The following is a 19828-nucleotide window of genomic DNA, read 5'->3' on the forward strand; positions in this document are numbered from 1 at the left end:
GAAAGTATAATTAGTTAAGTCTATGCGGTTAGGCTATGGAATAAATGTCAGACACTAGATAAAAAAATTCTAATCAGAATTCTGATTGCAAAATTTATAACTTAATATCGATTAACTTCATAAGTTCTAACACTTCTCATTTCTATATCCACTACCATCCTCTTCATAGAAGATCCCTGTTTAATGCCAACAGTATCATACATATTCATATCACTATAGCTACTGACTTTATTGACAACTGTCACCCTTAGTAAATAATTACAATTACATACTAACATCAACTAAAGAACCAGTTGAAACCACGAGGCACTAAATAACCTTTTCAAACTAATTAAAAACTACTCATCTTTGAGCAATCATGGTACGGAACATGAAGGACCTCCAAATCAGGAACCAAATGAGATATAATTAGGTAAATAATTTAAAAGTAGTGACTGTAATGCAACGTATGTAGGTGAAACATCAAGACAAGTGAATGTGAGGGTGAAGGAACACAAACAATGTTTGAAACACATTCCTAAATCCTCAGATGATGTAAGGAAACTGGAGAACAAATCAGCGATAGCATTACACTCGATAGAATCGGGTCATACAATTGATTTCGTTCACACAAAAATCCTTCAAAAAGATTTCAATTCTTACAAGGAGAGGCAAACAGCTGAAGCCCTATACATTTGGGCTAATCCAAACAATATTAATAGGAGGGATGGAATACAATTAGCAGTGCCATGGCAGCTAATCATTAATAAGTAAAAACCTGAACTCCATAACGTTTTTATCTATTTCGTATTATCTAAGTGACAACAATTGCTTTCAATGATTCTAATCAGTTGTCTTATCGGAATTTGTTAAACAATTAACTGGAACTCGGCTCGAAACTGGTAGGTCCTGGGTTCGAATCCCGCGAGAGTGGGTTCGTGGATGCGCACTGCTGAGGAGTCCCATAATAGGACGAAACGGCCGTCCAGTGCTTCCAGGTTTTCCATGGTGGTCTAGCTTCAATTGACTCATGATCTCAACTCTATAAATTAACTGGAACATTAAAAATGACACATACATACAGTTTCAAAATTACACTCTTCAAATTTCACCCTTTTATATTTTTATTTTGTTTATTTATCTTTATTTTATACATGCTGTGACAGATATGATTCATATCATATATTAAAAATTGTATATTTTTCTTATAAATTCACCGATAAGAGATAATATATAGTGTGAATGTAATTTCTCATCTCACCAATTACGTTTTCTATACAATATGTTATATTGACGCTTATCATTTCACATCACATATCTCTTACACATACCTAGTTTAGACTTTTTTAACGTTGATTGGATGATCTATTCAGTGTACAATGAAACGAAGAACCATGTACCTATTTATGTTCGATAATTTTGATGTTCGATTATAATTCCTTGAAAAAGCTTGGACCAGATTGTCAGGCGAAACGTTGGATTTACTACAAATTCATTCGCTGAGATTTTACAAATATATATTATTCCTATTTAATGTCTTACATCAACTCGGCGCTCAAATACTGTGAAATTATTCGCTCTAATTTAGACGAGAGTTCTTATATATGTTCTAAAGCAATGTTCTTGATTCCGATCACTTCTGTTATGGTGCAATTTCCATAGAAATTTATAAAATTACTGATTTATTGTGTTTTTCTTGCTATTTATTGTTGAAAATTAACTAAACATTCATTGCACACAGTTGAGATTTATCCAAATTAAATATCCTAAATTCTATTTTCTACTTATCTGTAGTGAATAGAAATATCACACAAGTTTTCTGGATACAAATATATTTCTATAATTTTGACTAATAGATATATTAAAATTTGTGAATTAATTATCCAGTTCACTTACTCAACTTCCTCGTCTATAATTTGTTCTTCTTGAAGATATTCAGTATCTTCAATATCTACTGTTTCTCTATATATCTCCTTAGTTTGAACTGATCTAGTTATGTAGATAGTTGGTTGTTCTATAACTTTCGGTACTACTTCAAGATTAGGATTATAAACTTGAAGAGAGATTCGTGACCCATGTAAAAGTTGTAGTGCTAAAACGTTAAAACATAAAATAGTTTTTTTTGGTTTTTGAAGGCCTTTATAGGGGTTTGAACTGATGGAAACTCTATTATATTTCATATGTCTTTGCAAAATCAATTTGAATGTTTATAACCCGTACATTTATTGTCATTAACATCTGATTATTATGCATTTTAACTAACGTCTTTGAAACACGCCAGAATGATCTAACGGCATTAGACATTCACTATCATAATTAAGCTTTTCCATATATTTTATAAAGAATGTACAAATTGACGCATAAGACTTATAAAATATTATCAGTCTTACGACACTTAGTTGATTTCAGTCGTCCATATCTTAAACCACCTACTTGTCATAAAAGAAGGTCATGTTATTGTTAACATACGATAAAACTCTTTTATTTACTTAGTTCCCTCCACTAACTTGGACAAGAGAGGGATCAAAGATTTGAGGTGGATGACCTGCATTCGTTTTTATTTCTTTAGGTACTTACCAATAATGTTAGTAGCCACGATCACGCAGTTGAGTTCGTGTTTGTCATTTAATTAACCTATTAAACACTGTTATTGATGTTACTTATAATTTGCCTTGATCTTTACACATATATTTCGATTCTTGTATCAATGTTTATGATTGAGTGGATGTGATGCCTACGCATGTATTTCGCTTATTGGCTTAAATTTCTTAATGACCCATCCTCATGTTTGTATATATTTCCCAGGTAAAATCTATTATTTAATTCACCAACTCATCTCACACTACGTACTTGCTCATTTGTGGTGTGCTAATTCAACTGTTACGACAATTTCTTATCATCATATGGACATTGTACACCATTTGGAATTATTGTAATAACGGTAATCAGGGCAATTGATAAACGAAGCTATTGCAAGATTAACATTTAAAATGATGTTTGGCAGCTATAGAAATGAATTTAATCACAAGTTAGTATGAATACATATCAATATATTGTAGCAAGAGTATTTTAAAATGACCATACTGTTTCATGTTTGGTTTTGATGAATTTCAACTTAAAGGATAATTATAATTATTTAAACCAAGTTCGGTGAATATTTCAGGTTGTGACATTAACTGTTTAGTATTTTCTAATATAGAATTTGTAACCCAAACATTGAATGAGTGATGTTCGTAACTTGTTGTTTTACACTTGTTCAAATATCTAAGAACATATCACTATCCACAAGAGTGAAAATGTCTTTATGATCATTGATTACAAAGCTAAATTTTAATCCCATGATTTCATATTATCCTATTGTAAGTATCCAATTTCATGTGTTTTTTCCTAATCTTGTTAATGATGATATATAACTTCTAAATGAACACTTCTATACAGCTCTTAGTTGTATTAGTTCCAATGTTTTAATCTAATGCCTTGAGATGAAATTCCCTTCGTTAAACAGAATTGAAGCATGTACTTCATCAGGATTAACCAAAAAGGATATTGAGTGTAAGAAATTAAACTAAAATAGTTCACATTTCTTTCTCTTAGACAATGTAGTATATTGCGTATAAAGATACCTCTAAACCTTGTTGCTTCTCTTCAAAAATTTCACAAACTTATCTTTTTATAGATAATTATCTCTATTGTAGATATATTTTCACCTTATCTAAATTTATATATTTCTATCAAAAAGTATTCCAGGTTCTTAATATAATGAATGCAGTGTAAAAAGAACTGATTGTGTTATACTCTGCTCATATTTAACTTACGTATATAGTTATCTATTTCAATAATGGGTAATGAGTAGAAGTGATAAAATAAATAATTGAATGGAATTAACAGGTAATCCAATGTCCATGCAGAATCGTATGATATTTCTGGATAGGTACCTTGTTCAATTGGATTGATAACCTCACGTGTCCATAATTTATATGGATAAATCTGAAAATAAGATTGTTGTATGTAGACATTTACGTTAGTTTGAGATATAGAATAAATGGTCGGTTTGTTAAAGATACAACCGGAAAATCATATAATTTAGAGAATATTATAGATTTGTAAATAGATTTGTGAGATAGATTACATGAAATCAAATGAATTGAGTTTGTGTCCAAGTGATAACTCTTCACATTAACTTGATTTACCGACACAAAGTCACAATGAACGGATCTAAACCATTTTATTAGGCATAAATTATTTACTTATATGGACTATATTTGACACGAAATAAAAGACTGAACAATATCAAAATATCTCTGGTTTAAATCTATTATTTACACATGACCCTGCGTTAGTGGAGGATTTTACACACCTTCCCCCTTTGTTCTCTTCAAACCTGTTCCTCAATAACATCATTTATTTTAAAGATGGTAAATTCAGATGTTATTGGAATAATTATAGTCACACCTTCAAAATTTATCTTTAGGTTAGAAGGGAACTGTTATGTCTTTTGTTCTGTTAACTATCACAAGACAATATCGCCAATCAAAACGTCGACTCATATGACCTTGGCACTGTGCCAAACCAATGACGCGTTAACCAGTACGAGCAGCCTAGAGTCAACTCAGAGTACTTATTGGCTCCCCTTGTCTTGCCCTACCCATTGAGTTCAGAACACAGTCTCAGCTCCCACTGCATGAGTTATATGTTTCAGTCATGGGCAGTTTATATAAGAACAAATTAAACCTCATCATACAATAAAATAGAAAATATTCATTACACAAAATCAAGCCAAAAGTAGCTGTGACTGTGGGAGACTGTAACGAATAAATTGGAAATAACTTAAGAATAGTAAATCGTATAATAGTAGCCGAGGTCAAATGAAAGCTAATAATAAGAGAAATTTAAACACATATAATCTAGTTACTTAATAGTCATACAGTAAGAATATATGTATATTAATAGTCCATAAATAATTCCTAGCAGTTGCCATTCATTTATTCTTTGTTAGGATATAACAAGAACCGTAATCGTTTTAATAACAGTCCTACCACAAAAGATAACAAATTTCTTCAATAATTTCCTTTATCTGTTTATAGTTATTATTTTTTATAGAGAATAATCTTTCCAAACAGTAACCGCTTTAAATAATTATTATGATACTTATATGGTGATGAATAGATTTTAAATTAAAAGACAGAAATGTTACGTAACATCTGAATATTAATAGTAGTAACAAAAACATGTTAGTAAAGTACTTAAATATTATCGTCGAAGTTTAATAAAAAAAATACTATAGTAGTCGAGGAACCAGTGAGATTCAGAAACTGGTTGGTTGGTTTGTTCCAGTTCATTAGGTGATATGGAAGATTTGTAGCTCAGATAATTTAGGTGGAGTTTTGTTCTTTGAGCCGGTTGGTTTGGTTGTGGAGCTTTTATCGTTGTTATGAAAGATATCATCAGCACAAACCTTAGATGAAGCAAAGTTTAACAATTATACCTCAGTCGTTTTTTCAACAAGTAGCGAGGGGTCTTTGGTGTATCCAGAATATTTGTAGAAGTATAAGATTTGATTCTCATATATTTCCTGGTTATATTCTTCATTCCTACAAGTGTCTATTATCGAGGATATCTCATAATTCTCCAGAAATTTTTTTTGGCAGTAATATCTCTGAAACTAATTTGTAAATAAGAGATTAGTTTGGTGGGAAGTACGCAAGTCTGATAAAGGATAAACCACTTTTCGTAATTTGTTTTTCACTCATATTATGTTTTAGATTAAATTTTCAGCCTCAGAAAAACAATGCTTTAAATTTTCCAAGATAGATGTGTTTACTCGTGAAATTTAGTGGAATGGCTTTTAAAAATCAGGTCAGATAGAACTGCGTTCCATTCAGTTTTGGGCTAACCGAAAGCACATACGTATATCTCCCTTTTATATTAGGTCACCTCAGTCAAGTATTTTTACTCTAGAAAAAATTAATGAAATGACGACTCATGAACTGAGCAACTATAATTAGTTCAAACATTGACGGAATCGATTTACTCTTGTCTGAAAGATAAGTTAATTGAGGGTCAATGAGATTTCTTTAATTATTTCACTTACTTTCGAACTAGTTTCGTCAACAAATTTGGAGTTGTCTTTCTTGGTAAAACACTGTATCTGTGTCCAACCGAATGTTACCCAATCATCTACAAAACAAAAGACTGCTTTCAAGATGAGTCCTCAACAGAATCAAGGTTTATAAGCTTTTACAAATCTATATATCTCGTATATGTTGGAATACTTTGTTAACGAAACTGGAAAACGGGATTTTGGAAGCTTGAAAAGATTGAAAAGAATTATCGTTATACAGATAACTGTCAATAAGCTAACTGCGTGTGACGGAACAGCCCATCACCTGTGACTTCTAAATTATTTTATTAACTAACATTCATCAAATAATATCAAACGTAAAGAGAGCGAATGGATGGTTATTTAAAAATTCATTCAGTAGACGATTTCTCGACTCAGAAATAAAGGATTATTTAATAGTGTAATAAAATTACTAAGATAGACAAATTGTAACTCACTATTATTACTTTCTCCATCATCATTTGGCCTTTTATATTGTAATGCAACACGAATATAGCCAACTAGCGAGGGTTTTACATAATTTTTCTCATTCACAGGTTCGATGGTCTTAAGTTTCTGTTCCTGTAATTCGACAGCGAAAACAGAAAATTTGATTATTTGAAACTATTTCTACTTAATTCAGTTGTAAGTAATGTAAGAATTGAATCCACGATATCGCTTCGCGAGATTCGAACCCAGAATCTATCAGTCTCGCTTCCAAATAATAATGTCTAAATTACTACTTATTTAAAAAAAAAATTTAGCTTAAGTAAACAATTTAGGAGGCCTTTTATATATTTTTGGCAACTTTCCAAAGTTAGTAGAGGGAAAAGATACTGAATATTTTTATCTAATGTTAGGCAACCAAATTCCAAGAATTGAAAAATATAAAGACGTTTTATCACCTTGAAATACACAGTTTAGAAACTAAAAGTAGTAATATTCTTCAAAGTGTGTGAATTGTGTTTTTTTAATTTAAAAATTCTGTTTAAGAACAAAGTAATCTAAGGAGCATGGTGAACAAAAGTTATTACTCCTTCAAAGATAACTCTGTTCACACTGAGTCAAATCCAATCGTTGTGTCACAATAGCTTTCAAACTTAGCCATTGGAAACTGAAATAGTTATAACTTCAGATAACAATTTTTATATCAAAGCTGTTTGTAAAATCTTTTTATCGCTAAAAGTGTCAATAAATACTTTTTAGTGGCTGAGTAGTGAAGTGTATGATTGTGCGTTTTAATGATGGGAATTCAAAAATATTCATTTGGATACATTTCTTTGGCCCAGTTGATAGATATGGTATATTGTTACGTCCTTGATCTGTCTACCCAATAGTATACAGGAGAGAGAGCCTTGAGGCTAGAAATGCATATTTCTTATCCACTTCCAACGTCTTTTCCTAATTTCCTCTTCAACTGGAAGTTCGTTTGTCCTCTCCCACAGTAGGCTGTTCCTGATGGGATCCGGCTAACAATGGACATTGAGTATCTTGTGTAGACAACTATTTAGAAATACTTGTACACTTTTGATGATGGTTGTAGTAGTTCCCCAAGTTTCAGCTCCATACAGTGTAACTGTCTTGACGTTCGTATTGAATATTGTGACTTTGATGTTGGTTGACATTTGTTTCGAGATCTATATGTTCTTCAAATGTAGGAATGCTACCCTTGATTTGCCAATCCTTGCCTTTACATCTGCATCAGATCCTCCTTGTTTATCAATGATGCTTCCTAGGTACGCGAACGATTCCACATCTTCGAGGGTTTCTATATCAAGTGTGATTATGTTAGTGTTCTCTGTGTTGTATTTGAGGGTCTTGCATAGTATTGAAAATTTAAAACATTCTATCATCTACTAACCTATATTTCAAGAGTACTGGATAATTTCAGCATTTTATTAACTTCTACACATTTTTAATAATAAAGCTAAATTGTTTATAAACAAACTATTAAAAGATTGAATCCTTTATTTTTACCAATAAAATTGACATTTACCATGAAAGGGAAAGATTGTTCCATATTAAATTGAAACATGGTAATATACATTTTAGATTGTTCTTGTATAAATGATGGATATGAATAATTTATAATTGAACTAGGCTTATTTTTACTGTATTCTTCATCAGTAGAATATATCTGATCTATGAAATCATATATTCGTGTTATTTTTCCATGAAATATAATTGTCGGTATAGTTTCAGTTAAAATACTTTGTTTTATTTCATCTTCTACAATATAGTCCAGTTTTGTACGAAATAAATGAGGTGGTAAAATCTAGGGGTAAAAGGTAGATAAGTATAAACAATAAGTCATTATGAATATACTGTTCATAGAATACAAATCAAACTAAACAACTGTTGTGGTTAAACATGGATAATGGCTAGCAGTGGAGTCCAGGACGCGCGTCTCGGTAACTCTGACATGCAGGTACATCCAACTAAAGGGTCCCAAATGGGACGAAACGCGCGTCCTGGATTCCATTGCTAGCCACTATCGATCTCTGCTTGTTATGATATAGCGTCTAGTATTTTATACTTTTATATTGATTTACAAAAATTCGTATTTACAGACTGTTATAGAACTCACTTTCCTTGAATCTGTTACTGTTGTTACAATTATGTTATGTATAACAAAGTCTTGTAAATAAAAATTGACATATTTCTTCGATGTTTCTTGTATTTCCTTTGTTATTGATCTATAATTAAGTATTAAAGTATTAAAAATTTTCATTTCATACATTGACAGATTCCAACAACGATTTCAGATGTAAAAGCCTATATATGTCCTGAAAAGTCAAGTCACTACGATTCTCAAAACATCTGATATGGTTTTTTTAAATTTTATTATTATCATTATTAGTGGCTTTATTCAATATCATATTCTTGGTACAATATAGAATTCTCAGCACAAAGTATTTCAACAAGTTTCCGTTTCTTGGCTCTTTATCGATCCTGACGATAAATATTGATTGATCGCCAGTTAGATGTTAACAGTTCAGGTGTCGACATCTGAATAATGTATATTCTTTCCAATGCATATTGCTAGCAACTACCATGTCTCCGACTATATGTTTTTGTAACTTGTACAGCGAAATATTGTAAACTTTTCACAAACGCACTTGAAATCAAATACCTAGTGGGAGCATTAAACTGTTATATTTCTTTTCAATTTTAATATAATTCCATCAGTAACTGGAATCATGTAGTTCAATATTAAAAACTAAAGAGCACAGCACATCAACTTCATCTTGATTACTTACTTCACAACAGTGAATATTAATGATCTCATATTGCATTGAACCAATGATATTCAGATACAGTCCATCCTATAAGTGGATATCTAATCATCTGCGGTTTTATTTCCAGAAAATTTGTGAAATAGTGTGATTTTAATTCATTAACGTCTCTCATAACATTTTTCACTTCCAATTTGACCGTATACTCAAGTTACATATTTTATTTCCTTAACTTTTTAAGATTTTATCAAACAATTTCGTTTACCATCTAATTACTTATGTTATCCATCAAAATTACAATAACTTAGTCAATGTATATAGTAATTTTAAAAAATTTTATTCAATATAAAATGAATATAAACTTTGGCTGATCACTGTATTCAGAAACTTAGTTGACAGATTACACTATGTGTATTTGGGATAATTCAAATTTTCATCTACATATAATCTACACTTTGATTCTTTAGACATTCATCTACTTTATAGACATATATTACATAGTTGGATGCATGAGTCAATTGAAGCTTGACCACCAGTGAAAAAACCTGTAGGCTCTGGACGGCCATTTCGTCCTACTTTGGGACTCCCCAGTAGTGCGCATCCACGACCTCACCTCGCGAGATTCGAACGGCCGTTCAGTGCTTCCAGGTTTTCTCTGGTGGTCTAGCTTCAATTAACTTACGCTTTCAACTATGAAAATACTAAATCTCCACAAAAACCCATTTCTGATAATATATTACATAGAAAAAAAAACACACACAACTTAAATCTTAATCAAATTCATAACTTATTTCGGTTGCATACTAAATTAGTAATAAACTTTTTAAGTACACTGTAAGAGGATATTACCAATTTTAACCTATTTCTAAAATCTTTTAGAAATCTACTAACTATAACTACAACTTTTAGTTGTTTAAGTAAAAATGCAAATTTTACATCATGTAGAAAAAAAAATTACGTTAGTACATTTTAATCTACATATATTGAAGTATTGTATGTGTTCGATATAATTTCTAATTAGTTTTCATATTATGATACTTAGATATGTTCTGATTCATTGGTGACATAACTATGAGTTAATTGGATAAATAGATAGATGGATAGATAGATAAACATTTTGATAGTATGTGTACCTTTATACTGAATAGTGCTTTTCTTTTTTAATTTATGTTTACATAACAGCACAAATTATCGTTCAGAACTTATCTTCTATTATGGTTATCTAACTTAATGTGTAAAATATGAATACTATTATAATTTATGCATACCAAGGTACATCATATATATATATATATAATGCTAATTTACATGCAAGTAATTTTGTTAGTATCCTGACACTTTTTTTTGCTTTCACATTTTCTCTAGTACAATGAATATATGGACGTTAATTAAATAATGAAGGTTTTCTAATTTATTATGTAATAGATGTAGATTATTTGTCTTGCCAAAGATTAATTAGTCTAGTTAGATAAAGAATAATTGATAATTCAATGAAAATTCAATTTAAAGTCACGTCAAAATTAGAATCGAATTAAAAAAAAATAAAATGTACTAAGTTTATTTTGAATTTATCAAAAGGTTCTGACAGTTGTCATTGACAAAGAGTAATGTATCTGAAAGTCCTGGAAGATTTTTAATTCTATAGAATTTTGAATGCTCGATGGCTAATTGTTCCAGTTTATAAGAAAGGACAAAAATCCTTTTGTGATATTGGTATAAAAGTCAATTTACTTAATATGACGTCTAAAATATTAGTCTCAATAATCAACCAATACATAACTAAGATTCATTAACAGAAAGCTCAGGAAACTCAGGCTTATTTCAGACCTAGATATGAATGCATCGATCAAATGCTTACTCTTCATCAGGTTCTAGAGCATAGGTATACTTGAAAGCATTTGACTGTTATTGTGTCTTTTGGTTTAAAGATGGCATTCGACTTTGTAGACCGAGATATTTACTTGTAGTAAAAGATGTATCGAAGTATAAAAATCTTATGAAGACTTTCTGCTCGAACACTACTGGTAAAGTTAGAACTTATTATGAACTGTCATCAGAATCATCAACCAAACGTAGTGCTCGTCAGAAGTGACCGCTATTCCCGTTTCTATTTCATTCCGTAATAAATATCCACCTAGGAATCACTCTCCAAGTTTCCATGGTTAATATATTACCAGGAGATTTACCTAACGACTTGGAATATTCAAGTGACATAGTCCTTTTTGATGAAGACATAGTCTTCAGATCAGAATATTTTGATCGCATTAAGCAATAATACAAACATGCTTGACATACGTTTTGCTCACTCAAAATGCGATGAACTTCGAAGACTACTCTTCCTCAACTCTTGAGCTAGTGGTACTTAATGAAACAGTTGAGCGTATTGATCACTTCACATACTTCAGAAGCCTCATCCTCCCTGATGGAATGTTGTCTACTAGAATCTTTAAAGAATTTCCGACACTTAGTTGTCTTTTTTCAACTCATAACTTTCTAGCCGAACTGTACAGCATACCTTTCTACTTCGGGTCGAGTACCTTCCAAATATGTGGCTTACAGTTGATTCTCGTCTGCGAATCAATGTGTGTGTAAGCTGCACAGCACTACACCCTATATGTATTTTGCCTATGAAACATTATCTTGAACAGTAAAATAGATGCATAAGCTTTAAGCGTTTGATCATATGTGCTCTCGTAGTTTTGATCAGTAGAGCGAGGTAACCCAGAAGGAGATGCGACATCACTCCATGAAATCATTGGTCGCTGAACAAAATTAGGTTGATATATGTAAACCCCTTGATTTGCATCCACATGATAACTATGATAAGTGGTTGAAAAGATTGAATTGTACGGCTCTAAATAAGTCACAATGACAAAGATGAAATTGCTATGTTATACCTGTAGGTTCTGATTTTCAAAATTATTTTATACTATCACAAAGATTCATGTTTTAAAAATCGTATTTTGTATGTCCAAACGTCCTTACTACCATGGATAATATCACTACTTCTACTGCCTTCATATTCCTCTTGATAATTTTGTCTCTCTATATTGATGTCGTGCGATAGCTTTGTTTGATGAATATTTGTATCAGGTTTCGTTTTTCTTATGACCAATTAACGAACACTATTCAACACATGATAAAAAGAGAAATACTAATGTGAACAGTTAAACTGTTGTTTTTAGCAATGTAATTGACAAAAGCCGGTGGTAGTATTAATTAAATTCTTAGTTTTCTTAAAGTCTGAAGACAAGTTATAATTGACTGTATAATATGGTAAAGCTGCCAATAATAAAACATTGTTATTCTTCATATGACCATGGTGGTCTAATCCTACTTTGGTGTCAAGATCAAAGCCTTGGACTTATTGGAAGGTTAATCAAGGCAAATTACTGAGACTGTTCGTTTCTTTTAAACATTATTACTTGTAAAATTAGAAACATATCTAAATCCAAATCAAGAATATATGACAGTTTTTTGGGATAGTTTGAACAGAGAATCTAAATAGTATATACATGAAAGATGTTTTAAAGGATTCATGTAAGCATCCGAGAAACTGAGGACACTTATTTTATATTGTCAAACAAAAAGAATAAACGATACACGTCATATAACTAGCAACCAATTAATTATGGTAACTAAAGAATATTGCACACAAATGAATAGGATCAAAAAATAACTTGTACTAAATCTGTAAAGTAAAATATCAATCAGTAGGATAACATAACAGGAATAATGACGGTCAGCAAGGGGTTGTGAAGATTGAAGAATTTCATTGGAACCATGAAGTGATTTAAACCAGACCAACATCGGAAACTTGGAAGCACTGGAAAGCCGTTTTGTTCCAGTTCGAAAAACTGTAACCAGTGGAGCTAACCTATGTCTAATGTAAGGCAATTATTCACTGAATACAACAGAAAATGGTCGCATAGTGTCGCGGATTGAATAAAGTTAGACATTAACACTTTTGAATGTCGGCTCGGTGATCTAGAGCTTATGTGTTTGTGCGCGAACTGAAGGTCCTTGGTCTATTCTCAAGTGTGGGATCGTGGGTGAGCAGTACTGAAGAGTCTCATACTAGGATGAAATGGCCGTCCGATGCTTACAGATTGTCGGACATTTACTGATTCATGGTTTTAAATAAATAATGACATTCGAGATTTGTTACCGAAAAAAATTGTTAATTTGTCAACAAATCTCTAGGACTATAGAATTCAGATTAATTATACACCGCTGACATAGTTTTTGCAAACTATCACACACTGCTAAAAATTTAGAGCATAATTTTAAAATTGGAGTTTGTGCATTATTGTGCTATTGACGACTGACCTACAATCGACTCAAATTTTGTTGGAATCCTACATGGAATTAAGTTGAAACTTTAGTTTCTTTACTTTTAACGTATTCTGTTTCATAGAATACAAATGAATCTTTGGAAAACTAGCCATATAAAATTTCATATAATGCATTGTATCTACTGATATGCGCTAATATACTTAATGTAACCTCGAAATTCCATTTAGTATAAAGTACCATGATAACATATGCAAATTTTATGTAGTTCACAACCTAACTAAAAATGAAGTTTGGAATACTTTGTACTTATATTCAGAAGTACTCTTTCTTAATTATTTATTTCTTAAATATGAATGTAATGTTATAGTTGTAACATTTAATCAAGTATGCGTTCATGAAGCTGGCTCTGATCTACATTCCATATACAGATATGTCATAATATTTGACCCTATAACATTCAGACTAGTAATCAAGTAACTGAAAACGACATACTTTAACCCTCAAGCGATCTCACTATCTAAACTTATGACCATACAATAAACCTTGTTTAGTAGTTTTTTCTGTTATCCTTTCAAAATATTAACTGTATTAGTTGAGTTGTTTTGTGTTGCTAAATTACGCTCATGGCGAACCCTAAAGTTCTTTGATTAGACGTTATGTGGAATTTTAATTATTCGCTGTTAAGGTCATTATATTCATAACAAAATAGTTGCCAAGGCCTCTCTAGTTTTAAAAGGATTTTTACGGGATTTATATATCGGTTTGATTTCGTTTTTTTTAGGACCAAGCAGAAATAAGTATACTGATGGAAATCTTATTCGTGCAAATAAATTAAATGATATCATTATAGCATATAACTTACACTAATTTCCCAGAAAGTCTGTTTAATTTATAGTAATTATCATCTAAAACTTTATTGGAATGAATCATATTCCATGTTTGAATTATGTCCTTCGTTAGAAGTTTATTCGGTCCATGGTTAAATAGCTAAAGTTTAAAAATAAACATAACCAAATTAATTATTTGCAAGTAATATAGTTGTTGTTCTTAACTAGCTTGTGAAAGTGGATTATTATGCAGAGTAGAATCAAAGTGCACAGTTTTTGTCAAGCAACACACTCAATTAAACATGGATTTACTTTAATATGTTTGATAAACCTTATGATAAACTTCCATTTGGTACGTAAATCCATGATAAACAAAATAGTAATAAGTGAGAACACACAATAGCACTAATCAAACATAAATACATTTTATTTTACTGCCCATAACACATCATATTAGCAGAATTGGATGGTGGCTAGTTATGGGATTCAGTAATCATAGAATTCTGCCTAAATCATCGTTACTTAATGTCAGTATCAAGGCAATCCTCACCAGATGTACATATATATACGAAAAGAGACTGATTGATTGCAGTCCATAGCATCAAAAGGAAGATTCAAGGAACCAACATAAATGAACAACATATTATTTCTAATGATTTTAGATTATTCGAAGTTATACAAATCTTATTCACCTTCTACTAAAGTACAATTTATTTATTAAAAACTGTAATACTCATTTACTAACTAGTACTTTCAGAACTTTGTTGAAATGTGTGTGTTAGAAGAGTTCCTTCAATTTTTCATTGAGTAATAGTGTAATGGACATACATAAAATAATTATATGACACAAGTATGCAGAGGTATTATTAATCTGACATTAGTTGACCATGACGCATCAATTGCTAAAGTGCTCCATTTTTAATTGTAAATTGGTTTAATTACGTCGCTTTGACAAGACGTATGGCTCAATATATATCTATTCATAACATTCCGAAACTGATAAAATATCATTATAACATTGGTAAACTACATGGACAACTGAAGACGAATTCGTTTTAAAAATGTTCCAAGTTGAAGGAGATACTTTAAATAATATTGTTAGCAGCTTATTGAATGACATCTTGTATGTCATTTTAGTAACTCTCTCTCTCTATGTATATATATATATATATATATATATATATATATATATATATATATCACTGAAAGATTCGTTCGACTTAAGAATTAGATTAACAATCGAAATATCAGTTCTATACTAAATTGAGTGACTGGTCACAAATTTAATGCATTCAGTTATAAAACATAGTGTATAGATCTATATTTTAGACTACTTTGATAATAACATAAACTCGTTATAAAATATAAATAGATTTAAATATATATTTCAACAGATCTAATAAGCGTAAATAAATGATCCTTTCAATATAATCTGTCTTCCATATTTAATCTGTTACAATGTAATTTGTGGGGATTTCTTATGAAATTTTAGAATCCTTATTTACTTAAAGATCTTACTGAAGACGATTTTCAAGATGACAATCGTACATTTTCATACTAGATCTCATCTATAAATTGATTTATTATGACAGAATTAGATTCATTTGAATTCTAAAATGCTTGTCGCCAATGAAATTCTTTTGACTAGTTCTTTATATCTTAATAAAAAAATAACTGAAATATGAACAGATCTTCAAAATCAAAACATTATAGCAACTTTCATTCACATGAAAATGACGGCAGTTACACACGACCTCACCTTCATCTTGAGTAGATAAAGAACCAATATACTTCAGAGGAAGTGTGAAAACGATTCCATCATACTAGTGTTACTCTATAGTATGTAATACAATTGAATGTCTCACAAAATCATATTGTTATTTACTGAAATGAAAATTTTCAATTTAACAAAACTAATGTTTACATTTGAACTTACTTGTTCCATGTCACCAAGATTATTAATTTGTAAAATATCTGAACCTAATAATACCAAGATTGTTTCAGCAAATTCAATAATGATATCACAATTGAATGAATTTAAAAATAATTGATCCCAAAAAAATAATAATGCTATACTGTTTACAGTACCAACGAATAGCTGAATAATAATGAAAAAGAAAACATGAAATAAAACAAAAGTATTGAGGATTTTTAAAGTGAATGAAACAAACAAATACCAAAGTACATAAATAATAATGTTAAATTAAATTTCATTTAGATAATACTATGATGTGTACTACTGATGTCTATAGATATAAAGTAGTATGTGTTATCAATCGAAAGTGAAATACCTGTCAGTAGAAGGTTAAGAAGATTGAAGAAAGTGAACGAGAACAAAGAATGATTGTTGTGGAAACGAAAGAATGAAGTCTGAGGTGATTGATTGACAGTTGCAAAAGGTACAGTCAATTTTGAGATGACCGATTGACATTTCACAAATTAGGTATTTACTGTATGACTCTCAGATTTTACTAATATGCTCTGTAGTTTTGTATTTAAGTACATTCAATTGTCCCTACTTGTGTTCTCGTTCACTACAATACGTCTTTATTATTCTTATTCTTCGTCAACAGAACACTTCTTTTCAAGCTCACTTGTTTTGTAAGCTAAAAATATTTTGTTTGTTTTAATAAATAGAACTTTTCAGTAATATTCACGGGTTCTTCTTTTAGACCATTGTAATGACTGCAATTTGTTTATTTGATTAACATAACAGTGTTGACCATCAATTTATTTTAAAAAGTATTATGTAACAGTTCTTCTTTTAAATAAAAAAAAATCTGAAATCTTTGCTTAGCTTCTATACATCTACAAGTTATACAGAACTCTAATAAATTACAAAATTTATGTAAGACAATATCATAAATATAATCAGATCATAGAAATGAATTTTAAATAGCCTTTAAACATATTCTCTGTTGAAATGTCCAAAGCCATAGTCGTTAGAAAATTTAGATCTCACCTTTTTCTCAGCTTGAATTTATTTCGATGACATACATGGTGTGACTACTTGTTTTTCTTCTTAACATATTACTTCAGATTATTATTTTTTTCAGTTATCATTCGTTGTTATCAAAAACCCTGTACTCAATGAATCTTTAATAGTTTTATGTGAAAATGTTTTGATAAGCTTATGTATGATCAGACTGTTTGAAATTTACTGTGACATATCACTTTTTTCATAAAGATCAAATTAGTCTTCTGTTTATAGTTTCAAAATTCAGTTAAGGGAATAATTGCGTTAGCGTTTTTTTAGGGAGTTAGTTTTCTACGGGATGGGGTCGCTAACCCCATGCCCAACCCTCCTCCTTTACCCGGGCTTGGGATGGGCAATAACTCTAGAAGAGCTATAGGCGGGGTTAAAGGAATAATTACTTTATGAGAATTCCTTAATAAAATGGAAATAAAACTATAAAACTTAAAATCTCTTACTTATGTTGTAAGCACCATTTACATAAGAACTATTGAAAATATGTAGATATGAATTATGAATATGAATAAGTATTTTAATGTAATTCTGAGACATTATGACTAAAATTATTTCTAGTTCTGTTCTTATGAGATATTAATTTGACACTGAATATCTCTGGTTTTAGCACATTATCCTTTCATTTACGATATTAGTTTACAAATTTGATAAATTCTAGTTAGCATTTGACACTGATTGACCTCAATCGGATTTAGATAAGAAACCAAGGAGCACAGTGTAGCTGCTTTATTCCAGTATATGACTCATCAGTAATGAGGACCTCAGAGTTCGAACACAGAATCTAGAAGTGCTTAACCACTCGACTATCAGGTTAGCCTACACTAATACACATTTCCAGCTTAAATTAATTGAAATTACAAGTATCACTTCATGTAAAGTTGATTGTATCGTTTCTATCATAACATTTTGACAGGAAATTTTATTTCAATAAAGAAGAAAGTTGTAGTTTATCTACCATAAGGTTTCTTATTAATATTTCTAAGTATATATGAGACTTTGTTATTGAATGGAAAAACAGATTTTGTACCCTTTTTATTATTAAAGATCTTACAAGATAATTCTCAGGGAAAATGACAAGTAAACTAAATCTCTATCTTACTTTTAAACAATGCAAACATAAACATTTAACACAATCAATTACCTTATTGAACCATTGTTTTAAGAGATTGTAAAGGTATGAGTTTTCATTTTCATTCATTGTACTTAATTTTTGATCAGTATTGAAATCATTCACATTCATCATTTGACTTTCAAATACCTCCTAGATTTATTCAGATTAATCCATTGAATTAATCAGACATAAAGTAAAGATGATAAGTGTCTCTTTAAAAAATAAGTTTAAACAATTTCGGCTATAAGATCATGTCGTTTTATGTCGTTCTCAACGTTATATCATGATTTCTTCTAGCTATTGAAATTATAGAGCAAAAACTTCATCTGTCATAGGTTGATGAAGAATTTAATTGTGCATAACCTTGAGTGTTACTTTTATGTTGAATATATAAATCACAGAATAACGATCAAGTAATGTTCCATTTGTAACCATTTTTGCAACTATACATAAAAGAATCTTTTAATTTCAACGTATGACCTGTCCCCCATTTTGAATAGAACATGGTGAAGGAGCTAACAATCAATACATTGGAAATACAACCATCAAGATCTAATATTTTATACAACAGATGGTTAGTGGTTGGAACTCACAGTAGGAACGGCGGATTTGCATAACTACTTGAAATTAATTCCCAGGAGTAGAATACATTACTTCAAAATCATAATTCAAGTTTTTAATTCTAAAAGCTTATGAATAAAGAATGGCTTTTAGAGGAATAATTAGAATGAACTGTATTAGGCTGTGTAGAAAGTAATCAAACTAATGTATGTTTATTTGACATTTATATCACAAGAACTTGGCATCTCTAAAAAGTTACTACACAGTGGTTTGGTATTGTTCATCGCTTCATATTCGCATAAATATGGTGAGATCCATGTAATAATTAAAAAGTCATTATATGCAGTTCATTGTTAATAGTTGAACTATGAATCCTAAATGATATGAGACATTAATCTGATGTTTATGATATGTATAGAATTCAAAAGTTTATCGGATATTTGGACTCTTCCTACACTTTACGCTTTGTTAAAATCTTCAAACTAAAATTTTTATTAGTAAATGTATTATACTGAAGACAATTGGTGAACGGTCGCTCCAAATCGTGGATTGGTTGAAGTTAGACATTAACACCGTTGGATGCCGGCCGGCTCATTGGTCTAGAGGTTAAGGGCTCTGGCTCGAGACTGGTAGGTACTGCGTTCGAATCTCGCGGGTGCGGGTCGTGGATGCGCACTGCTGAGGAGTCCCATAATAGGACGAAACGGCCGTCCAGTGCTTCCAGGTTTT

The 19828-nt window shown here is 30.7% G+C and overlaps 1 protein-coding gene across 1 annotated transcript in view; it reads right to left on the reverse strand.

Moving 5' to 3' along the window:
* Smp_196900 (hypothetical protein) overlaps positions 1 to 19828 on the reverse strand; it is a gene marked incomplete at both ends in the record, with an annotated part of 41747 nt that overhangs the window by 13559 nt on the left and 8360 nt on the right. The window contains 7 exons of the mRNA XM_018794816.1: positions 1876 to 2071; positions 3795 to 3966; positions 8076 to 8354; positions 8667 to 8775; positions 14474 to 14598; positions 16375 to 16536; positions 18902 to 18981. Of these exons, the coding sequence (XP_018649191.1) occupies positions 1876 to 2071; positions 3795 to 3966; positions 8076 to 8354; positions 8667 to 8775; positions 14474 to 14598; positions 16375 to 16536; positions 18902 to 18981 (1123 nt within the window). The remainder of the gene's footprint in view (positions 1 to 1875; positions 2072 to 3794; positions 3967 to 8075; positions 8355 to 8666; positions 8776 to 14473; positions 14599 to 16374; positions 16537 to 18901; positions 18982 to 19828) is intronic.

The sequence above is a fragment of the Schistosoma mansoni genome, chromosome 1 (genome assembly GCF_000237925.1).
Source record: "Schistosoma mansoni strain Puerto Rico chromosome 1, complete genome".
NCBI lineage: Eukaryota > Metazoa > Platyhelminthes > Trematoda > Strigeidida > Schistosomatidae > Schistosoma > Schistosoma mansoni.